General features: G+C 36.8%; 2 protein-coding genes across 3 annotated transcripts in view; one reads left to right on the top strand and one right to left on the bottom strand.

Moving 5' to 3' along the window:
* Positions 1-24315, top strand: part of LOC145686820 (nucleoside diphosphate kinase 6, mitochondrial-like) — a 65822-nt gene that overhangs the window by 23307 nt on the left and 18200 nt on the right. The window contains exon 4 of one of the 2 annotated variants that reach the window (XR_014131651.1): positions 3383-3871. Coding sequence is in view for 1 of the 2 variants with exons in the window: in XM_081760530.1 (XP_081616656.1) it covers positions 3383-3534 (152 nt within the window). In the remaining variant the exon portion in view is untranslated. Of the gene's footprint in view, positions 1-3382; positions 12734-24315 lie in introns of those variants that run through there. The other variant, XM_081760530.1, reaches the window with a different exon arrangement.
* LOC145686821 (uncharacterized) overlaps positions 14251-24315 on the bottom strand; it is a 13329-nt gene continuing 3264 nt past the window's right edge. The window contains exons 3-4 of the mRNA XM_081760531.1: positions 22383-22489; positions 14251-14514 (exon numbers count right to left, since the gene is read on the bottom strand). Coding sequence (XP_081616657.1) covers positions 14358-14514; positions 22383-22489 — 264 coding nt within the window. The 3' untranslated portion in view covers positions 14251-14357. The remainder of the gene's footprint in view (positions 14515-22382; positions 22490-24315) is intronic.

Below are 24315 nucleotides of genomic sequence, written 5' to 3' on the forward strand. Positions count from 1 at the left end.
GCAACGAAGTTCAAGGATGAGCGGTAAATTGTAACACTGCATTAATTGGGTGTGATTGCAGGTAAGCGAGGGTGAACAAGTGGGTGGGACCAGGCCGGTTTTAACAGCGGCTGAAGTATAGAAGTAGAAATCGTTAATTTTTAATCAATTAATTTTGAAGTTAACTTAAAATTTTAACCATTGTTTTCTTTAGGATTTTTTTTTTTCAATTTAATCCGTTGTTATATTTTCGTAGGCTTAATTTTTATTTTTAACCTGTTAAAATTTTCATGAATTTTTCCAACTATGGATATTGTTTCGTGTGTGGAAGGAAAGTCAGTCAGTCATGAAGTAGATAGTGAATCTTGTCAGCGTATTGAATCATGTATGGATTTTTAAAAAAGTAAGGGACTTAAATAAATAGAGTTTATATGTGGAAAGTTCTGGAATGTTTTTGTATTAACTAGCATATATCCTTTTGCAGTAAATAGTCGTATGTTAAATAGATCTATCACAGTCTCTATTAGTATTTATAAAAGAACGTAGAAAAGGAATTCATCTTCGTCTCCTTGATCCAAGGGCGCCGATTTCTCTGTAAATTTCGGGGGCCCATTCAGATGCAGAAGGTATATATATGAAGATTTTTAAGACAAATTGCACTCAAATTATACCAAATATTGTATATTCATAAATACAATAGGGGGCCCGGGTCCCATCGGCCCCCAGGATCGGTGCCCTTGCCTTGATCCTGTTATGAATATATTTCAAAACATCACTAATCATCCCATCTTCGCTGATTATGATATCGGCATTGACAACACATAGGCAAGAATAAGTAACAATATCACGTGTACACCATGTGATAAGATTTGATTTGTATGGCGTGATATATGTTTTTTTTTTTTTCAATTAATTTTGAAATCGGAAGTAGTAGATGAAATTTATTGTTCGGACGCTTAATTGGTTCCTCTATTGATTAGCTATGTGACAATTAATGTATGAGATTTAACCTTAATGCACTAAGTTATGTTTTTCATGAATCCTTTTCAGTGAAATCTTATTAAATAAGGATTTCGCACTTTAGAAGATTTCACTGGAAAGGATTCCTTTAAAAAAAAAAAAAATGAATTATCAAGTTTTTAGTAATCAAGCTAGTGCACTAACGTTTAATCTTCATACATTAATTGCCACATAGTTGATAAATAAAATAATTTTATCTACTGAAGCACACATACATACCAAAGAAACAACTCAATAGGGCACATCAAAATATAAATTAGATTAATTTCTTTGAAGACACCTCGTTTTTAAAAAGAAAAGATTTTTAAAAATGTCGATGTTGTCAACTTAGAAATTATTTCTACATAAGAAATAAAAACTTTTTACGTGCGAAGCTATTCCTCAGTTACTGTCTTTAAAAATGGATTTATTGAAGGTATTTAGTATCTACTCTCCAGTGATGGTATGTCTTGATCACTGAAAAACCAGAGGCGGTATGGCATACCATCACATACCTTCTCACTTCGACCACTGATTGAGATAGAAGAATAATGTGAAGACGGTGCATAAAGAAATGACTGAAGCCTGTGTGGTCCTGATGAAAAATGTCCGAGGGATATTTTTTTAAATATTGGAAAGAAATATACATTATATATATTGGAAGGAACATTATTTAGGTGAAATTAATATTTTTTTAGGTTTACAAAAATTTTTTTGTTCTCGAAAACTACGCATGCAAATTTACATGCGCGCACATCATTTTGTGAAGCTCAATGAGATTATCGATTGGAATATGTCTCATCTTTGGAGATTTTATTTATTTTATTAAATGCTAAGAATATTATAAGATATAATAAGACTTAATCTAAATATTTTAAAAGACGTGGAATCTCAAAACTCACCCTCTGCTTGAGTCCATACCCTTTCTAATATATATATATATATACACACACAGGGTGTTACAAAAATTTTCCACAATATTTTGGAAATAATTTCCCACATCAAAATAAGAAAAAGGTTCCTATGGATCTGTGGTCAGAAGTGTATAGTTTCGTAGTTATATGGTGCCGAAAACGTGAAAAAATGAATTTTAAAGGTCCATAGTTCCGCTACTATAGGACCGATCGTAGTCGGGTCAAGACATCGCTGACGAACTAATATGTGAAGTATTCAAATATTCATCTTTCAGAACCTCCGGTACTTGCACAATCATTTTTAGAGAAGCTGTTTGGGAGGACTTGATCACTGTCCACTAGGGATGGCCAGAACCGGTTCCTGTTGGAACCGGTTTTCGGGTCTGAACGGATCCGGTTCCGGAACCGGTTTTTCGGATCTAGGTCTGGAACCGAGTTTTCGGATCCAGGTCTGGAACCGAAACTTTGTGACGATCCCTACGCTAAACCCGAGCTGCTGAAGGGCTGTGAACAGTGTGCTAGATGAAATGGTGGAAGCGACAGGCAGGCGCCCAGGCGGCGGCCGCTTGTCTCATATGGCTAAATACACTGGGTAACTGGCAAACTCAATGGTTAAACAGGCAAACTGGCCAACTCATTTGGCTAAACACCCACTGGTGGACCAAAATTAAAAAAAAAAACACTGGTGGCCCAAAATTTTTTTCTGGGGGCACAAGAGAGTCTGGGCAGGGAGGGCACAAGCGCATGTTCCTCTTTGCAGTTTTTTGAAAGTGAAATTTGTGCCTCCTTTACGGGTCTTTGGGGGCTTTCGGATCTAGGTCTGGAACCGGTTCCTAAGATCCGGTTCTGGAACCGGGTTTTCAGATCCAGATGTGGAACCGGTTCCTGAAATCCGGTTCTGGAACCGGATTTTCGGATCCAAGTCTGGAACCGGTTCCTAAGATCCGGTTCTGGAACCGGGTTTTCGGATCCAGGTCCGGAACCGATTCCACAACCGGTTCTTAAAACCGGATCTCCGAGAACCGGAACTTTGTGGCCATCCCTACTGTTCACCTACCTCTCGAAAAATTGGTGTGCAAGTACTGGTTCTTAAACGTGGATATTTGGATAAATCACATACTAGTTCCTCAGTGATGTCTTGACCGACTATGATAAGTCCCATAGTAGTGGAGCTATGAACTTTTGAAGTTCACTTGATTCACGTTTTCGGCACCCTATAACTCCGAAACTATCCACTTTTGAGTACAGGTCCATATGAACTTCTTTTCTTATTTTGATGTAAGGAATCTGCTCCCAAAATATTGAGACACATTTTTGTAACACCCTGTATATTAGAAATCTATGATTAACATCTTTGTTGTTGGTAACATCTGTAATAGACCCCAAAAGGTTGAGGACGGAACGTATGAGGTTATTCATCTCTGATCTCAATACAAAAAGCGATAGAAACCGTACTCATAGCTCTGTATTAATGAATACTTTATTTTCAGATTCCGAATCATCCGCTCGTCGAGAAATAAAGTTTTTCTTCCCAGAGTTCGACGTGGAGAAGTGGTATGAAGAAGAAGAGCCGGCATTTCGTAAAGGATTAGTCATATTTGATAAAGAACAGTTTATCCATCGGATTGCGGAGAATACATAGTTACAGTAATGAGCTGAAGGTATTCAGTTGAAGACGTAGAGGAATTTTAGTGTGAAAAGAGGACCCTACACAGCACCAATATTCGTAGAACGTTCTAGGAATGTCCCAAAATCTTTTAAATACCAATAGAACATTCCTTGGACATCCTTGGACATTCCTTGGATTGTTATGGTGGCTCTTAATCTATTTTCCAGCCAGTGAGGAAGACTTGGAATTTTATTATCTTGTTATAATGCAACAATTAATATCCAGTACCTGAATGGAATGGTGAAGCGTAATCGTACATACAGGGTAATCAATAATTTAAAAAGGAAAGTAAATAAGTGGAGTACGTAAGGTGAGTATGAAGGGATGTATTATTTTGTTCAGTACTCGTTGAGTCGAAGGCAGTAATTATACTTCTTACTTTTTCTTTGCAATGGATGAGTGAAGTAGTTTCGTCACTTTTGATAACAGCGGAATTGCAAAGGTTTTTTTTTCTTTCTTTCTTTTTTTTTAAAAAATTATACTTTTCGCTCCAGATAGTATTGTTGCTAGTAAAGAGCAAGGACTCGAGAAAAAAGGACTTTAAAAAAAGGGAAAAAAATGAAAAAGATGGCTTTTTTCAAGACTTTCCTGCCTGGAAAATTTTGGGAATTTTAAAACAGTGCCATATTAGTGAAGAAACAACGGTTCTTTTCACCTCATTTTCCCATTATATCATGAAAAAACATTTAAAAAAAATAATGTGAGAAATATAACAATCAAGAATACCGTATTTGCATAAACGTAGGCCGAGTGCGAACATAGGCCATATCTAAACTTTTGACACGATGTTATAGAGAAAAGTAAATCTCGAACATAGGTAGCACTACTAAATTTACCAGAAAGTTCAATTAGACAGTACTTTGAGTTGCATCTCTCTTCTTCCCCTTCTTCAGTTCCCGCATAACTAAGGGTGATTCATCACCAACAGGACACATTTTGCATATTAGGAGGTCTGGTGACGTGACTAATTTAAGCGAGAGTGTAAGGAATTTCAAAGTTGATTTATTCGAGAAAAGTTACTCATTTGGTTTCTGGGTGACGATAGGAAAGAAGCAGTACGGCTATGCAAAGGAACACGGTAAGCAGGGAGCTTGACACAGATTTGATGTTGATGAAAAAATCTTCGTCGGTGGTGTACAAGTGAAGAGAAATTCTTAAATAGTTTGAAAAGTCGGTGTTCATTTCGAGGGCAAAGTGCAAATATCCAAATGTGGAAAAAGACACGCTTGATTTTGTAGTTTAAAACAGGAAATGTGGATATACCGTTACAACTGAAATGATTCAAATTGAAGGCTGCCAAATAATACGTGTACACGTCATTTTGAAACTGATAATTTATGATCTGAGGGGCAAAATCTCGATTATAGGCCGCACCATGATTTTTCAAGTTAAAATGTAAGAAAAAAAGTGTGGCCTATTCTCGCGCAAATGCGGTAATTGGTTACTCGATAGCAAAGAATAAGGGCAAATCGGTGGACGCAATGGGTTTTCTAGTTCGCAAAACTTTTGTAGAGCTATCAGAGTAATTTTCTACGATAAAAACGTTTCAGTAAAAATTTTGAAAAATTCAGTAAAAACGCAATGACTGTTCTGAAGTAGCAAGACTTAGTGGAACAAATTTATCATTTAAAATTATGATTTAATTCGTAAACTAAAACTTCAGCTCTTTTGGAACTAAAGACACCTTTTATGTAGGAAGTTATTCAAAACAAGTGTATTTATTAAACTTGTTTATATAGCATTTATTAACGCTGTTAAAATTCGAGCAGGAGAAGGTTAAAAACCCTTCCGCTATACCCGAGTTTCCTGTTTCAGGCATATTAACACGATACAAGGAAAGAAAGAAATTGCGGAAATAATGAACTTTTATTCCGTTAAACTAACATCGTTCCCAAAATAGCCGTTTGTGGCTTTAATTTCGTAAACTGAACTTATATTAAGTTTGACTACCTCGAATTTGGTCGCCTGAGGACTTTTAGTCTAGAAATACGTATCTTCTATCCTAGTAATCTTTAATAATCAGGAAATTTCATTTCCAAAAACTAGTCCATCAATGTAAATATAAAAAGAAAGAAATAAGAAATATATTTATTCTGTTACGAAACTATGTCAATCAATTTTGTTAATTTAAATTGCAATGATATTATTATTTGCTTGAGTCACGTGACTGACTAAATTACAGTAAAACTATTCAAGTCTTTAGAAGGCAGCATCAGTACTTTTAATAGTATACCAAGTATACACAGTTACCGTGCAATTCAAATTTTGCATTTGTGACTGATTTCTGCCTTGATGCCTCTCAACTAATCTTGTCACCACAAAAACCGAGAATATTTAGTAGCAATTGTAATGCATAAGAAGTATAATTGAATAAAGTAAGGTAAATAATGTATACAAAAAATTAGCAGGACTTCAGGGTCTTTTATTACGCTTCGCCATTGCCTGAATGACAACAAATACTATTGTGCCAAAGTATTGTATTGTTACCTTTATTACGAGGGTTGGGTAAAAATATTTCGATTCTATCGTGTAGACAATTTAACAGTAGTTTATCTTTCTTAATCAATTCGCAGTGCGGAAAAGTTAAGTTGGTACCCTTTAATCGAAGTTGTAGATACAGGATTCTTCTTTGCTGTAAGCAGTGCATAGCAACGCAGAGTACATTTTCAAGCTAAAATATTGGGGTTTTAATCCACTTTACTCTTTTACTTATACAGTCGCCTTTCATCTTTCCATTTTCGTGGTTCTGTCCACAAGATAAGATTGTAGTGGTTATCGATCACTGTACGTCATAGCTCAAGATCTATAGCGGGAGACTCGTAGCTCTTATAAGAAAAGAAATATCCTTTGTTTTTTCTCATGTGTAAAGCCTAAATAGTGTTCTGACAATAATTTTAAGTTGCACTAGAAGGAACATTACATACCATTAAAAAAAACATGTACTTTTACTGGATAAAGTCCAATTCATATAAAAAATTATGTATTCTATATTCACAGGGTGTCCGTCGGTCACGAAAGTAACGAAAAAGTCACAAAATCAGAAAACGGTCATGAAAATCAAGAAAAATTCACGACATTTAGCTTTTGGATCACGATTCTTTTATCTGTGCAAATAAGTTGAGACTAGAAAATTTTGTTCTATAAAACGTCAAAATTCACCGCCAAAAATATCTGTTGTCGGCTTTAAACGCTACCAAATTACAGGTAAAGCACGCCTCTATCGCATGCATGAAAATTCGGCCTAATTCGCACCCAAATTCGCTCTTGAGATTGTCCTTCAGCTGGCATCAGTGAGCAGTGGCAATGCAAATCACACCATATTGCCGAAACCACCTACGCTTTTAACCAGTTTATTCAACTGTGAAAAGACACCAAGTTTTTATCGCTCCAGGGCACGGGCGTCTCTGGCGGGGGGGACAGGGGGACGCGTCTTCCCAAATATTTTGAGTACGAGATAAATGGATCAATGCTAAAGTAAAAACATAGATAGAACAAATTAAAGGTATGTCTGTTCTTAAACATTAGGTTAATGTGATTAGAATGTCCGCCTGATGTGTGTCACTTTCAAAGAAGGATTTTTTAAGTTACGCTTCTTGGTTAGTCAAAGTAGTCTCGGCTGCAGGCACACAAGTTTTTCATTGCTTAACTAACAACAATTGGTTTCCATGACGAAGGGAGACTGGAGAAGGGAAGGATGTATAGAAAGTTTATGTGCGAATTAAAAAGGGAAATTACAAATACAGGGAAATATACAATAGATGCGAAGGTGACAAGAGTAATTTAAAAAGATAGAGAAATTTGAATATTATATATGAGAGTAAATTTCATGCGAATACTGTAGAAGGGCAGCAAGGGACAACTACTATGAAAATATAGAAACTAAAGGTAGAAATGAGTGTTTAATGAGCGAATTGAGTTTGAGGAAGATAGAAAGAATACATTGAGGAGGCGGATGACAGCAAGAATAAACTGTACATTTTAGGCATTAAAACGGAAAATGAAGTAAACGAGGATGGTGGATCGGACAAGTTCAAAAACATACTGCGAAATGAACAAAAAGGTAGATAATATGCCTTTTGAGTTTATTACGAATACAGAAGAAGAATGAAAATAAAAAATCGAACTTCGCAGTCAAATCAAGTGTCATCGTAAGACTTCTTTCAGAGAGTTAAGATTTTGTTAGCTAAAAAATTGAAATATATGAGGACTATAAAACTACACTGCTGCAAATGCTTTTAAGAACACTGAGTAGGAATTCACCGATAGGACTGTCAAGGTGAAGAAATTACCTAAGAACCATATTATATATATATATATATTTTTTTTTTTCGGCAAGTAGTTTACCAGTGATGGAAGAAAATTATGATGAATTGTGTTACTAAAGGTAGAAAGAGCGGGTGCCATTAGTAAAGCAGATTCCAGTTTACTCATAATTTTGACATAACTTTAGTTAGGGTCTACTAGCATTGAGTCGTCCCCGTCCCCCTCAATTTTAACATGCCAGAGACGCCCATGCTCCAGGGAACAGCCTTTGAAAGTAAAGATAAGGTAAAGAAAAGTGCTAATGAATATAGATGCTGTTATCAGTTTTTCAATGTTATGAAATTTTATGGTTTGGTAAAGAAAAGGTCACGAAAAAGTCACGAAATTTCATTTCGGAATTTTAGTAGATACCCTGGTTTTTCAGATTAATGGATTATGTCAGACTCAGATAAAACATTAGGGACTGCATTGGCTCAGTGGTAGAGCGTTCACTTCTGGTGCATGTGGTCCTTGGTTCGATCCCAGCTCGGGCCAAGTGAACTTTGTGGTGGACAAACACCGTGTGCGTGGGTTTTCTCGGGGTTCTCCTGTTTCTTCCCACTTTCTTCATTTCACTCACTTCTCATCACCGTCTCCTTTAGCCTAGTCGGCATAACTATGGGACGTAAACTTAAAGATTTCATTTTCAGGTAAAACATTTTTTTTCTTCAGTTTATTCCCATATCTTCTCAGAAAATTCAAAGTTATAATTGAGAAAAAATTTAAAAAGTCAATTTTATTTTGTTTACAAAATAAATCTCATATCCCGTAGAATAGGACTGATGTTGCACCCAATATATCCAAAGACAGCGAGATATGGTCACCCAAATCGGGACTGTAGACATATTTTTCACTTTGGTCATAGCATATACATCTAGGAGATATATTCGATTTCTACGAAGCAAGCCGAGCACCTCGCTTCGGAGTAGTATTAATGTCGTGGATGTAACATTGTCATATGAAATAGCCCGACAGCTATCATTGGCGGTGTAAGAATTGTGTTACATCCCCATTTGTATGTACTGTTAATGGTTGACTGGCCTGTAGTAAGAATAAGTTATTGGCTGCCAACATTCATGTGTTCTAAGCATGCGTTGTTATCAATGATTTCACTGCTACTATGAATCGCTTGTCATCCGTGAAATTGTCATGTTTCAAAACTTCATACTATTCGCGTTGACCAAATCTAATTTATTTAGGATTTCTCTTGTACGAAGCGTGTCCTAAAAGTAAGTACCTTTTTTTTTTTTTTTTTTTTTTTTTTTTAACGGGGTTGTTCAAGCCAAATTTATTTTTACATGAAAGAGCGCACCTTAAACTTATTTTTTGACATAGTTTCCACCAATGTTCAAACACTTGTCAAAGCAAGTGACAAACTTGCCCAAACCTTCCTCAACGAAATATCCCGCCAGTGTTCGGCAAGTATAGGTAGATTATTTTCGGAACAGCTATGACTTTTGGCGCGAAGCTAGTCAGCGAGTCGAACATGGGAGCGGAGAGATGAATCGCGCACAGTGAAAGCGGTGTGGTCAGTATGTGTGAGCTGTTAGCCATTTTTTTTTCGCGCTGTTGTAGAAACGTCATGCTGTGGGACTGGATTCAGAGGTGACTGTACGAATGCTCACAGCTGTTCCGAAAATAATCAACCTATAGGCACCGTTTTGTTTGAACGCCACCGCAGCGCTAGCCATTCTTCTAGGGCCGGCGCTCCGCGCATGCTCGCTAGTTTCACTAGTTCATTGCCTCTCCACTACCGCCAGTACGGTTGAATTGTGATTATCTTGCGTGGAGTGAGAAAAACACCGTAGAATTATGATTGTCTTCACTGGCGGTATGTTTCCTTGAGGAAAGTTTGGAGAAGTTGGTCACCCGCTCTGATAAGTGTTTGAACATTGGTGGAAACTATGTCGAAAAATAGTTTAAGTGACTTGAACAAACCTTTTGATTTTTTTTTTTTTTTTTTTTTTTTTTTTTCGAAACGGTACTTACTTTCGGAACACACCTGTAGATACATGGACACAATTGCTGCCATATCCTGACAGTGAGGTCTCACAACCAAGTATTGCGTAAAAATAATGCTAAAAGCAACATAACCTTAAATATCGATACCGTTCATCATGTAATATATACATATATTTATCCAACCTTCGTAATAGTTTCCAGTGATGTTAATGTTATACCCATGTGTTCAGTCGGAATGAATGAATGAAAGTAAATGTTTTGGTTTGACATCCCAAGAATCTGCACTGTAACAGAATACATGGGAAAGGATTCATCTATATAAACATTCCTTACACTTTGTTGTCTTTTCTTTCGTTTACGCCTTTGAAAAAAAAAAATCTAAAATAGCAGCTTGTACTTTTGCTATCAAGAGTTCCAATTTGTCTATTATTTTTCAAATGTACGTCATGGGGAGTAGACGTACACCAAAATCAAACTTGAGTTTACGTGTACCAATGACAAAAGTTCCAGTTCTGAAATTAAAGTTAAGTGAAGTGAACGGCAATCATGCGCAAGAAACACATAGTTAATTAAAACACATTAATAGATGCATCTTCACTTCTGTAACCATTCTTCTTGTGTGCTTGAAGCCAAAAATTAGAAAATGTTAGGTTGGATTTAGAAGTAAATGCACCCGATAAAGTGGATACTTTCAAATATCTGGGATCAATATTAACAGGCCAAAATCATATTCACGAAGAAATTAAACGTCAACTAAAACAGGGAATTCGTGTTATTATTCAGTTCAAAATCTTTTGTCGTTGTAAAACCTATCGAGGAATTTAAAGCTTAAAATATATAAAACGATAATCGTATCTGTTGTCTGTATGGTTGCAAAACATGGTCGCTTACTCTGAGGGAAGAACGTACCTAGGCAGACTGAAAGTATTTGAGAATAAGATCCTGAGACAAATTTTCGGACCCAAGAGAAAAGAGAATGGGGAACGGCGGAAACTTCATAACGAGGAACTACATAATTTAAACCGTTTACCAAACATTGTTAGGGTCATCAAATCTAGGAGGCTTAGGTGGGCAGGTTATGTAGTCAGAATGGAAAAAAGTAGGAACGCTTTCAAAGTTTTAACTGGGAATTCAATCAGAAAACGACCATTAGGAAGACCTAGGCGCAGATTAAAGTGGATCTCACAGAAATAGGAATACAAAGTAGAAACTGGATCCAGTTGGCTAAGGATAGAAGTCAGTGGAGAGCTTTTGTGAATGCGTCATTGAATTCTCGAATTCCATAGGCCATAGAGTTAGTTAGTTTTTATTACGCCCCCTAAGCCAAAGAAGACTATCATACGATAAACATTGATCAATGATGATATGATAAGAAATATATGACGGAACGATGACAAAGTGGGAGGAAACCTAGATCTGTATTCACCGGTTTTCTCCAAATAACCGAGGCTCAAACCTATGATAATCTACTTATGAGATCTGAGTACTGTGCCATTGAATCACTGTATTCATTGATTGATTGTCTTTACAAGCTATACAGTAAACGTTAAAAAAGCATTCTGTCTGGTATACAGTTCACTAACTGTATAGCTTACGGAAATTCCAGGTTCAACGCCACAGAAACAGCAGGTGGCTATTGGATCCTATCCTATGGTAACGAATCTAGTCAGAAGTATTTCCTCCAATTTCTTTCTCGGGAAACCTTAAAAGCCTGACATACTAAAAATAATACAAAATTTACCATTTTTCTTTTTTTTGTTTATTCATAAGTGAAAGAAGATAATGAAACGCAACTGACTCAATTATAGATAATGCTATTCTACAATAGAAAATATAAACCTGAAGAATCTTCAGTGTTGCCATCCGTAGAAATTACAGTGTTGCCAGAATAATATTTCCCCCAAAATCTAAGTTAAGGCAGCCACTACACGAACGAACTCAACTGCATTTGATTACTTATAATGTTGTCGTGGAATCCTGTGAACTACTTTTTAAATAATAGTTGTACTTAGTTTGTAATAAACAAAACAGTTTTAGCATACAGTTATTAAAATTAAATAATAATGTTATTTAAAAAGTAGTTCATAGGATACCAAAACAACATGATACGTAGTTTCCTCTAGTTCGTTGTATTATTTTTAGTAAGTCAGTCTCTTAAGATCTTTTGTTGATGTGACATGAGGGTGGGAGCCATCCTTACTTATGTACTAGATTGTCTCTAGTACCTGAAATTCCCTAACTCGTACTTATTAACTTCTCTGAAGAAGACATCAGCATAAGTTGATTGAAATTATAAGCTGCAACTACAATAAGGAATAACTGTTACTACATAGTATGTTGGCATTTATTATAAATAATGTGTGTTTTTCGCGTACAATTACTCTCAACTTTTATTCATTTCTGCAAATGAGTACCCAACTTTCGCATCCATACAGTACAATAAGCAAAGTAATGCTTTTATAGATTTGCCAGTTTTAAATTCCTCGACAGTACTCTCGACGATAAAACACCTTACATGTATTACCTTGAAAATCATAAATATGAAAAATTTGAATAAATTGTTCTGTGCTTTCAAAGTAAGATTATAGTCTATTAAATTATAAAATAAATGTTATGAAATCAGTTTATCAGTTTGAACTTACACAATGAATGAATTGACATCAGTAGATGTATAAGCCTTTGCAGTGGCTAGTATACTCGTCTTTGGTATACGTAACCTTGGGTTCGATTCTGGTGGGATCCTAGTCTGTATTAATTTACATGGCATAATTGTGGGGGAGATATTAGATATATTTTAGTTACGTTGTAGAAAAGTAACACCAAAAGTCATGTAATTAAATGTACAGAAATATATATAATATGTAATTTTTCATTTATAATTGTTAATAATAACATGTGTATCTTGTTACTTGTAGTTTATCTTGCACCTTCACGTTCAAAATTGAAGTTCCACTGGGTAAGGTACATGGGCACTCGAAGAAAATTTTCTGGGAGGGTGGAGTATCATTTCCCTGGTTGCTATATTACGTTTGGTAATTTTATATTAATAAAGTCTTTAAAAAATTAATACATTTCCGTGAGCCAGGGAAGCCCCCCTCCCTTCGGCCGCTCATGGTAAGATATATTTTCTCTAATACTTTTCGATATATACAAGGAGTATTCAAATGGAAAAGTACGAAACGTTGTACAAACCAAACCGGTTGAAATAGGAATATACCTCTTTGGGGTAACTTCGTGCGACGTCAAGGGAAGAGAATGTAGTGTTCGGCATAATTGTGCGCATGCGCAGGCCTTCTCACATGACGCAGGAGAGAATCAGGCAGTTATGTGCGAGAACAGCATGGCGTTCACATTAAAAATTCGACGGTTGAAAAGCAGCGAGGTGTTACCAGATTTCTGACTGTGGAAGCGGTTAAACCGTCCGATATTCATCACCGAGTGGTGGCCGTATACGGGGTAGACTGTGTATCCGACAAGTCTGTGAGAAAGAGGAGTGCCCGTTATCGTGAAGGCCGGGAGAGTTTGAATAATAACCCGAGACCAGGCCAAAAAGTGTATTGAACAAGTTCAATTAGGAACAGCTTGAGCATCTGCCCTACAACCTGGACATGTTGCCGTGCGACTTCCAGTTTTTTTTCTTTTCTTTTTTTTTAACTGAAAAGGAAGCGCTTCAACTCGGACGACGAACTGAAGAACACAAGGGAGAACTGGCTGCTGTCACAGCCACAAGAATTCTGGGAACAGGGATCGGCTCGTGAAACAGTTGGATAGTTATGTTCAGGCCTTTGCTGACTACTTTTGATTAAAGACTTCGATTATACCCAGAGTGTCGCTTCGTACCTTTTCATTTGAACACTCCTCGTGTATATTTAGAGAGAGATTAGAAATCCGGACAATACCTGATTTTTTTCAACACTCAATTTTTACTATAGATGAATCACGTTAAAATTTAAAGGAAGAATAAGTTCGCTTACGCCGGGATTGAACCCGCTACGTCTGATTTACCGTGCCAATACCTTAACCACTACTTTATTCAGTCCACTTACAGACAATCCACATCTCTTTTGAGGAGGTTCTCCACAGTTTAGTTCAAGAGTAGAGTAGAGTAGAGTAAAGTAGAGTAAGGTATTATCTTCAATGCTACTTGGATCTTTAGCCCAGTTGTACTTAAATTTGTCTATAGCAAAAATTGGACTTTTAGAAAAAGCGATTTTACTCTTCTGCATTTTACCGAGAAATTAATTCGGTGTCGTAGTAAAAAAACAAACACTTGCTGATGACATTTCCAGCGACGAAGGAAATTATGAATTTAAGGAACACACAAGAAGGCACAAAGTATAGATCACTTTTCTTATGAATATATGTTGTAGAGCTTCTACCAGTAAATAAACCAATTATTTAGTGAACATGTATTATTTAAAAAAAAAAAAAAAATCATAATACTATTTTATTCTTTGAAATGACATTTTAAAATTAAACAAATGTTAAAATTATATTAGCTGCAGCATTGCCAAGTAAGAATTGTCCTATGTTTATGGTGGTGGTATTCTCCATCCCCACTTGGATGGGTTGATGTCGGTAATAGGTGGCGTCGCAGGTTGCTCACACATATCAGGTAGGTTTGTAACTCTTACAATTTCGCAGCAGCAGTTGGGACAATAACACCTGAACCTTCTCACATTCATGTGCCTAGTTTGAGAGAGAGAGTACAAAATATACAATTCATTATAGGCTTAAATAAGATTAGTGGCGAAGTCTGCAAGGGAAACAAATAGACATTGTCTACGCAAATCTTGTCAAGTGTCCATTTAATATAGGCTTATTCATATCTGAGTTTAAAAAAAAAAAATCGTACTTGCTTGTCACGTGTGTACATGAAGCAATATAACTTTCTTTATATCTTGTCTAGTTCTAAGTGTAAAGCTTTGATTAATAAACATAAAAGCGAATTCTATGAAGTTTCATAATATTTGGGGGTCTTGTGGTACTTGGAATCCAATGTACACATTTGTTAACATCAAGTACCTCGAAATTATAACCTACATACATCATTATTATTATTATTATTATTATTATTATTATTATTATTATTATTATTATTATTATTATTATTATTATTATTATTTTATTTATTTATTTATTTATTTATTTTTTAATCATTGTCAGAATATCATCAGAATGCACTTCTAGTGTCAAAAATCAAAATGAAGTTTGTTATTAACAAAAAAACTGGTTACTTTGTCCATCTCTCACGTTATTTTTATTTGGTGGTATGTATTCCTTTTTCCATACTATATTTCTCTTATCCTCTTCTCTTGTTACCTTACCAGTGAAGACGGAACTAACTTGTTGTTTCGATACGTGTGGAGAATATTTACTTTTTCCACGGGAGGATTTATTGTTATGTGAATAGGACATGCAGTCATCTCCAAAGGCTTTCTTCAGCATGTCATAAGCATAAAGCGACTCTACAGAACCGAGCGGTGCTACCAGTGAAACGGAATGGGAGGTACCTTAAGCTTTCCAACGGTGCCCGGGTTAATCGCCTTCGTGCTCTCGGCAAGTCAGGAAGTGCTGCAGCGTGAACCACTGTGCAGTGACCTTGTCATACTTATGATGGAGAAAATATTAGAGCAATGTTATGCGTTGAAATTTTAAGTGAAGCTGAACAAGACACCAAAGGTATCTTATGACATGCTGAAGGAAGCCTTTGGGGATGACTGCATGTCCTATTCACAGGCAAAGAAGTGGTACAAAGCGTTCCGAGAAGGTCGGAAAAACGTCAACGACGAGCCCCGTTGTGGACGCCCCTCAACATCGCGAATGGAGGAAACTGTCACCTGTTTGCGCGAATTGCTCAAAACAGATCGTCGCATTACTATTCGTATGATGGCGGAACAGTTAAACTTGCCGAAAACTGTTGTCCACCAAATTGTATCGGAAGAATTGGCCATGCAAAAAATGTGTGCAAAACTTGTGCCGAAAGTCTTGACCGACGCGCAAAAAGTGAATCACGTGGAAACGTGTCAGGAACTGAAAGAACTTTGTGAGGATGATTCCATATTTCCTGGATAACGTAATCACTGGTGATGAGTCATGAATTTTTGAATATGATCCGGAATCCAAGAGGCAAAGGTCCGACTGCCTCACGCCATCATCACCGCGCCAGAAGAAGGCTCAAATGAGCAAATCCAAAGTGAAGTCTATTGTCATTGTCTTTTTATTATTATTATTATTATTATTATTATTATTATTACGCAAAAGGAATGGTGCACCATGAGTTTGTCCCCGTTGGCCAGACTGTCACTGCTCAATATTACAAGGGAGTGCTTCAAAGACTTAATGCAACGGACACCAGAGTCCGAAAGGAGCTCCAAGTGTCATGAAAACTGCATCATGACAATACGCTCTCTCACAACGCCTTTGTTATGACGCACTACCTGACCTGGATCTTCGTAACAACGATTTCCCACCCACCTTACAGTCCCAACCTAGCCCTGGCGGACTTCTTTATGTTCCCTCAATTGAAACGGGTGCTTAAAGAACAACATCTCGCGTTGGCAAAACTGTATTGATGCGGAAGGTATGTACTTTGAGGAATATTAACTTTTTCTATGTGTTAACGATTAATAACTTGCGAGAGGAAAATGAGGTTCGTTACTTTCCGAACAAAACCATGTATTACATTAACTTGCTTTATATTGTATGTATTGTTTTAGGTGAATTGTCCCGACATACCACTGTACGAGGCCAACATTTGGAATAATTTCGTAGGGGGGGGGGGAATACGGTGACTCAGTGGTAGATCGTTGACATCTGGTGCGTAGGGTCCCTGGTTCGATCCCAGGTCGCGTCAAGTGGGCTTTATGGTGGACAAACACCGTGTGCGTGGGTTTTCTCGGGATTCTCCCGTTTCCTCCCATTTTCTTCATTCAACCACTTCATTCATTTCTCATCATCATCGTCTCTCTTAGCCTAGCTGGCATAACCATGGGACGGAAAGCTCAAAGATTTCATTTCATTTGATTTTGGTTTTGTTTTGTAAACGCAATATTATTAATTTTTATCGTCCAAATGATCTCAATGATGAAATACAGTTTTTATATCAAATAGAACAAAAAAATATTGTAAGTTGCGTACCTTACAAAAGTGGTTTAATCAAACACGCAGATCGGTGCAAGCCCCTAAAACAGTTATTCACAAAGAAGCAAAAACTTGGATAGGTATTCCTTACTTTCCACAATTAGCGACAAAAATTCAAAGTATTGAAACGCATAACATATCTGCTTCCAGTATACTTATATTTATATTTACGTTCCGTTGCCCCAAAAAGTTCAGAAAAGCATCTCATCGGCTTTAAAAGTTATTTTGTTGATTCACTAAATAAGTCATGTATCTATCGTGTGCTCAGTGTGAATGTGACTCTTCATATATAGGTCAAACTAAACGCAACATTAACACTCGAGTTCAAGAACACACTAGACGGGCAAAAAACTCTGAAGAAGAAGGTATGTCGGGATTGTCACTAAAACAACATACACACAATATAAAACAGGTTATTGTGATAGATTCAACAAAAACAAAAAATAAAAGAAAAAAAGGAAAGTAAAGAATCATTCTTTATGAATAAATATGAACCGGCTTTAAATCTGGATTCTGGAAACATTGATAAAATCTGGCTACCTACCTTTAATGTTTAATGTGGATCTAGCTACCTTTAATGTTTAATGTGGATCTGGCAACAGTGACGTAGCATAGGCATAGGCAGTACACTTTTTCTAACTCAACTCTTTCTTTCTTTCGTCCACTATGCTCTGCTGGTTGTTTCTAGTATTCATCTCTCACGTTATATTTGTTTGGTGGTATGTATTCCTTTTTCCATATCATATTTCTCTCATCCCTTTTTATTCTTGTTACCGTACTATTGAAGACGGAGGTAGCTTGTTCTGATACGTTTTGAGAATATTTAGTTTTACCACGGAGGATATATTGGTAACTTTTTTTTTTTTTTTTTTAAACTTGAATTCTGCGTCTACATATTTTTAAAGAATTTTGTTATAACCTAAAACAAAAGTGATGTTTATGAAGGTCACACAGTGGGACGATTTGTACGTCCATCCGTTCCTTCGCACGATAACTATTGAACGAAAGGGAATTTTTGAATTCTGTTTTTGTGATAGATAGCAAAAATAACTATTCCAGCAGAAGGGGTAACGGTGGCTTTAACGCGGTATTCTATATTTCATATTCTCTACATGCAAGTTTCCCATGATCCCCTTTACATGATTCATGCAATATATATATATATATATATATATATATATATATATATATATATATATATATATATATATATATGTGTGTGTGTGTGTGTATAATTGTATATTACCTTATTTACTAATTTAGTAAGAAAATATTGAAACCTCTTTAAGGCGGACACTTCTCTAACAGATCTTATTAAATTGTGTGTAATTAATTAAAAAGAAAAACACTCCGTGTAGTTGATTTTTGTAGCGTTCTTTACCCCATAATTACCAGTCTACACAGGAACGTCATTTCAGGCTTTGCTTGCAAGGGGAATGGAATAACATCCTTCCGGTGTAAGTATAATTAGCAATTAGTAATTATATTTGTGGATTTCCTGCATCTATGGCCATTTTAGCCTTTCACTTTTGAGGGATGACTCTGTAAGAGATCACACTACCCAGAGAAGTAGAAAGGAAAGAAGGGCCCTGGGACCAAGGGCGCCGATACTGGGGGGCCCAGGCCCCCCAAAGCTCATGTGGACTCCTATTGTATTTATGAATGTACAATATTTGGCATAATTTGAATGCAATTTGTCGTAAAATCTTCATATATATATATATATATATATATATATATATATATATATATATATATATATATATATATATATATATATATATATATATATATATATATATATATATATATATATATATATCTTCTGCATCAGAATGCCCCCCCCCCAAATTTACAGGGAAATCGGCTCCCTTGCCTGGGACAGCTTGTTAGATACCATTTCCTCTGTTGTAATAAGGAAAAGTCAGGAAAACCTTCTCAGGATGGCTGGCCGGAATAGGCTTTTACCCTTTCTGACCGAGTGTCCCGTCGGGAATCGAACCCGGGACCGCAAACAGCAAATGCGAGAGCTTTGCCGACTACGCTATTCAAGGTCACCCGGTGTAAGTAGTTTTTCACGTTTTTCCTCATAACATTATTATAATATTGATTAATATACATATGTTGCACACGTACTCCCCCTGAGTCTATACGTAACTACAGTGAATCCTATAATAACGGACACCTCCCGTAACGGACATTAATCCCCAAACACTGTAATAGGAAAAAAAAAAAAACATATTTGCAAACCTCTCTAAAGCAGACACTCTAGTACGAACACAGACAGTCTTTTCTGTCTTTTATAGGTATTATTTAACTCCGTATTAGGACACTTCCTCTAGAAACAAGTTAAAAAGTACAGTAAAAGTACATTTTTAGTAATTCATACATGTATCACCAAGGAAGCATTGTGACTATTTTGCTTCCTCAATTGTGTGCTCAGCAACCCAGACGAGGCATCTCTGTTTAATAACACCCTCATATCCTTTGCTTGCATTCCACTCCCACCTAACCTGTTTTAGACATAAAAGTAATTGACAGTTGCCCGCCGTTTGGAATGACGTGTCATTCTACTGTCCCGCTGGAATCTCTAACCAAGCAGAAGACAAGTTTAGTATTTTTGCCCGCGAGTACGCATATTGTCTCAAAAAATACACTACTAGACTGCAATTAAACCACAAATTAAAGCAACACACTGATAACGTAGTAAGTAGTGGTAAGTGTAAAGTGTAGAGAATTATAACATCTTATTTCCATGTTGTGCCTCGAACATAGAGTATTGGATGGCGAAGGATAATGCAGGCAATATTCGTAAATACATGATTCATTCTTTTATATATATATATATATATATATATATATATATATATAATTGCGTATTACCTTATTTACTAATTTAGTAAGAAAATATTGAAACCTCTTTAGGGCGGACACTGGACACTTCTCTATAACGGACAATTTTTGATTCCCCCACCACTGTCCGCTTTAGAGAGGTTTCACTGTATTTACTTTTTTTCCTTCGTTACATTCGAACTTAAGAGCCTGCAAAATGAAACATAAAAGACGACACAGTACTTGCATTTGCCGTTTGTATATTCATGAAGACATGATTAGTCACTACAAGTGAATTTTATGCACGATATACACTCATGTGCAGTTGAATTAGCGATAGCTATCGTTCAGGAGAAATGGCGCTGTGCTTGGCCTGGCGAATGTAATAGGAGTGGTTGGCATATGACAATGAGGACGTCGGACCTCGTACAAGCTGTATGAGTAACAGCTGATCACAGGATTGGTAAGACATGATACCTCAACGCATTTGATTGCGGCGAGATTTGTCGGGACCAGACGTATGGGCTACGTGTATCTCTGAAGTCGTGCAAGCACTGAGATTTCCAAAGACCACCGTATCAAGGGTACCATGAGTACGTCGATATCGGGCAGAAACGTTAGCGCCAGGGTCAACTGTTGTGATATATGAGTGCGTTGATGATAGGAGTCGCCATCGACTAGGTCGGATGGTAAGAGCGAATAGACTGTCTACAGTATACTAGATCACTTGTCAATTTAATGGTGGAGAACAACAACGACGTGTGAACAGCCATACCATTTATTATACATATATAAGTTTTGCGCTGCATTTATTGTTACTTTTCTCCCTTGCACTCTTATCGACCCACTCGTCCCATTAATTTGTCTTCCTCCTCCGTTACTCTCTCTACTTTCAACCTCGCAACATTACACGTAACCCTGCTTTCCCACGTGGACTGTTCGGAGTTTTTTTTTTCTTCTCCGATTTCTTCGCAACCCTATCTGATGAAGTATATAGCGAAAGTGCAGAATCTTAGATTAAATTTACAATATACACGAGGAGAGCTCATTATATTGTAAGCCTAAAAGTGGTGCATCAATCGTGGGATGACGAAGCTCAGTGAAGCGATTGCATCATCCTTAATTAGCATACAACCAAAAGTACAAAGCGCTGTCAGTTATCATTCTGTTTAGTAAGGTACGGAACGTTGGTACTTAGTGATGTCTGCGAAAGCTTTACGACAATGATCCTGTCCACAGCCACTGTTTCCAAACTTGATATTGAAAGTGCCAATTCTAGCTTCGTCCCCAATCGTCGTATTCTGTAGAGGATAGAGAGGGAAGAAAGTGGGTAGCAACTTTGGAAATAGAGGGTATGGTAGACATCGTTGGGTATCAGTGTTCTATACCTTGCTAAAACTGAACAATAAATGGCAATGCTCTTTGCTTTTGTTTTTATGCTAATCCCACTTTCTGACGAAAAATCCATACTGTTCATTTATGCAAATAGTGACCATTCGTTAAGAAGCGAGATTTTACTAAAGTTTACGGGGAAAGAAATGGTATCATCACTGCCGGAGAACGCGCGTAAAATGAATTGTTATTTTTCAGAGCGGTCTGCTAGATTTATTTTTTATTTACTTACACAATGCACATAGCAATATTGTTTATACATTTGATATTGCTAAATTTTCTTAAATGGCAATTCATGAAAAGGGATTGAACATACGAGGGTAATACGAAAAAAAAAAAAGTTTGCGCATATGCTAGAAATAGTGGAGAAGAGCGACGCCAGTCCTGTGGCACTGTGTGCACTAGTCCAGTAGACAGTGAGCAGTAGAAGGAGAAGCGCTCGTCTGCTATAATAACTGAAAATGAATGCTCCAATAGGAAAACTCGCCAAATTTGAAGTACGTGCTTTAAAAGCTTTCGGCAGCTGCGATTCATCGCGAACTATGTGGTGTTTACAGACCAAACGTAAACTTCCGATGAAGTGTTGCTTCATGTTAATGCTCATCCCGCATACTCAATAACTTTTGAAGAGTTCCACTGGGGCGTTTTTGATAATCCTTTCTATAACCAGATTTGGCGCCGAGCGACTAACACTTCTTCAGACACATGAAACAGTGGCTTGCGTCTTGTCATTTCAATCAGTGGCGTACCGCAGGGGGTGTGTCCTGGGGGTCCGACCTCCCCCCCGAAATCCCGAATTTTTTGTAAATGTAGTCTACTTTTAGGGTCAATTTTAGAAATTTTCATCTAATTTAGCCTCAAATTGTATTTGAACCCCCCCCCCCCCCGAAACGCTTTAGACCCCTCCCGAAATAAATTCCTGCGTACGTCCCTGACTTCAATAATGACAATGCGCTTCACAATGCTTTTTTTTTCAGAAGGAATTTCAAACCTTGTAAAACATTATGACAAGTGCCTCAATTTGAATGGTGAATACGTTGAAAAGTAATGTAATGTTGTACAGAAAAGCAATTTTCTTTCAAAAAAATCTCAATTCATAAATACGTCATAAATTCAACGACATAATAATAATAATAATAATAATAATAATAATAATAATAATAATAATAATAATAATGATAGTGATTTACCTTACAGTGTACACTAGCTCGAAGATCCCATAAAAAATAGCGCAGGTAATTATAAGTAATACAATGCAACAGCATGCACAACGCACTCGTCTAGGTCTTCCACATTCCTGAAAAAGAAAAATAGTTTGTGGATAGACTACCAGACTAATGTCAATACAGATTAAATAATTTGCATAAAACGGAAGTCCATAGCTACAAGAAAGGTTCAAAAAGTTTCCGTATTCCCCTACTTCAGATAGTCGAAAAAAGTTGGAACTTGACAGAAATACTACTCATTTTCTGTATAATCATCACTCAAAGTTGATGCAAATCAGTCCCACCGTTGCAAGCACTTGCGAATGGCAGCTTTGTAAAACTGTGTAGATTGGACATTGAGCACGCCTCTTTTGCGAAAATGACATCATTGTTATCTTGGAAATGCTTGGCCTACGGAACCTTTCTATAGTAAAGAAAAGAGGAAGAAGTCTGAAGGTGTACGATCTGGGGAATATGGAGGATACGGGTAAAATATAATTCCACGGTGACGTGCTTTGTCAAGAGCAAAATGGGACGCGTGTAGAGGTATGTTTGAGCACACATTTGAACAGCATTTCTCTTCTGTAATGTTTAATTTTTTCACGCAGTTTGGCCATATAGTTTGTATAATATTGCGCAAATTGTGCGATCTTTTAGTAAATAACTGTGAGGATAACACCACCTTCATAAAAACAGATAACATGATCTTCTGTGCAGATATTACACTTTTGCCTTTTAAGAGACGGGAAGTCACAATGCTTCTTCTGTTTTGAACTTCCTTTGCTTTCTGAATCGAAGCAATGAAACTACGTCTCATTCATTATCACTAGTCGGGAAAAAGCAAATCTGTGTCCTGATCAAGAACCAACAATCGTCTTTGTTGCTTTTGGAATGGTGTGAGTAGACGCGGGATCCATCGTCCTGTGAGGCATGCAAGTGATCATGTATGATCGTTAACACGGACCTATGCTTAGGTGAACGTCGTGGCATTTTTCTTTCATGATATCGCTGTTCATCCGTAGGTTTTGCGCCTACATTTGAAGCATCTGTACCACTCAGGAACAATACTATACGAAGCACATAGTTCAAACATATCCTAATGAATTTGTTTGGAAGTTTCGCCTTGCAGAAAAGGGAGTTAAATTTCTGCTTTGTATTCCACTTTGTCCATTCTTGCACGTTCATGAGTTGCACAGTTGTAAAGGAAAGAGTATATTATTGCACTGCAGCCATATATTGCCTAACATACACAGGGTTATACCTAATCAAGTAACATAAATGTTTTGATCCTACCGTGAACGTTTTCTACATGCTTATGAAAACTTTGTAATCTCCCTTCCCCCTTGTAAAAGCAATTAAAGTAGGAATTCAATTTGTATTTCACACAACTCTGGTAACTCCAGTAATACATGTTAATCAAAGTTAGTAAAACAGACCACTAATGGGAATATTTTTGACATATGCACTTTTGAATAACTTTACTAGCATGAAATTCAACACTTTCGTTCCCTTTGCATTGTTGCCTAATGAAGTCTTTGCATTGCAAAATTGGTTAGATATGAGATTTTCTGTAGTTTAAAATTTCTACTAATTTTCTCTGTGGAAAATTTCTCATTTTCTGTATTTGCGCGCACTCTGTCCTCGACACAGCAATTTTCTCTTTGTCTTAGTATAGGGTATTTTAACGGTAAAATCGTCATCATCATCATCTTCTTCTACTACTACTACTACTACTACTACTACTACTACTACTACTACTACTACTACTACTACTACTACTACTACTACTACTACTACTACTACTACTCGGGGGGCGCGGTGGCTCAGTGGTAGAGCGTTCACCTCTGGTGCTTGGGGTCCCGGGTTCGATCCCAGTCCCCGCCAAGTGAACTTTGTGGTGGACAAACACCGTGCTCGT

Source organism: Thermobia domestica, chromosome 5, assembly GCF_964235325.1.
Source record: "Thermobia domestica chromosome 5, izTheDome1.hap1.1, whole genome shotgun sequence".
In the NCBI taxonomy this organism is placed as follows: domain Eukaryota; kingdom Metazoa; phylum Arthropoda; class Insecta; order Zygentoma; family Lepismatidae; genus Thermobia; species Thermobia domestica.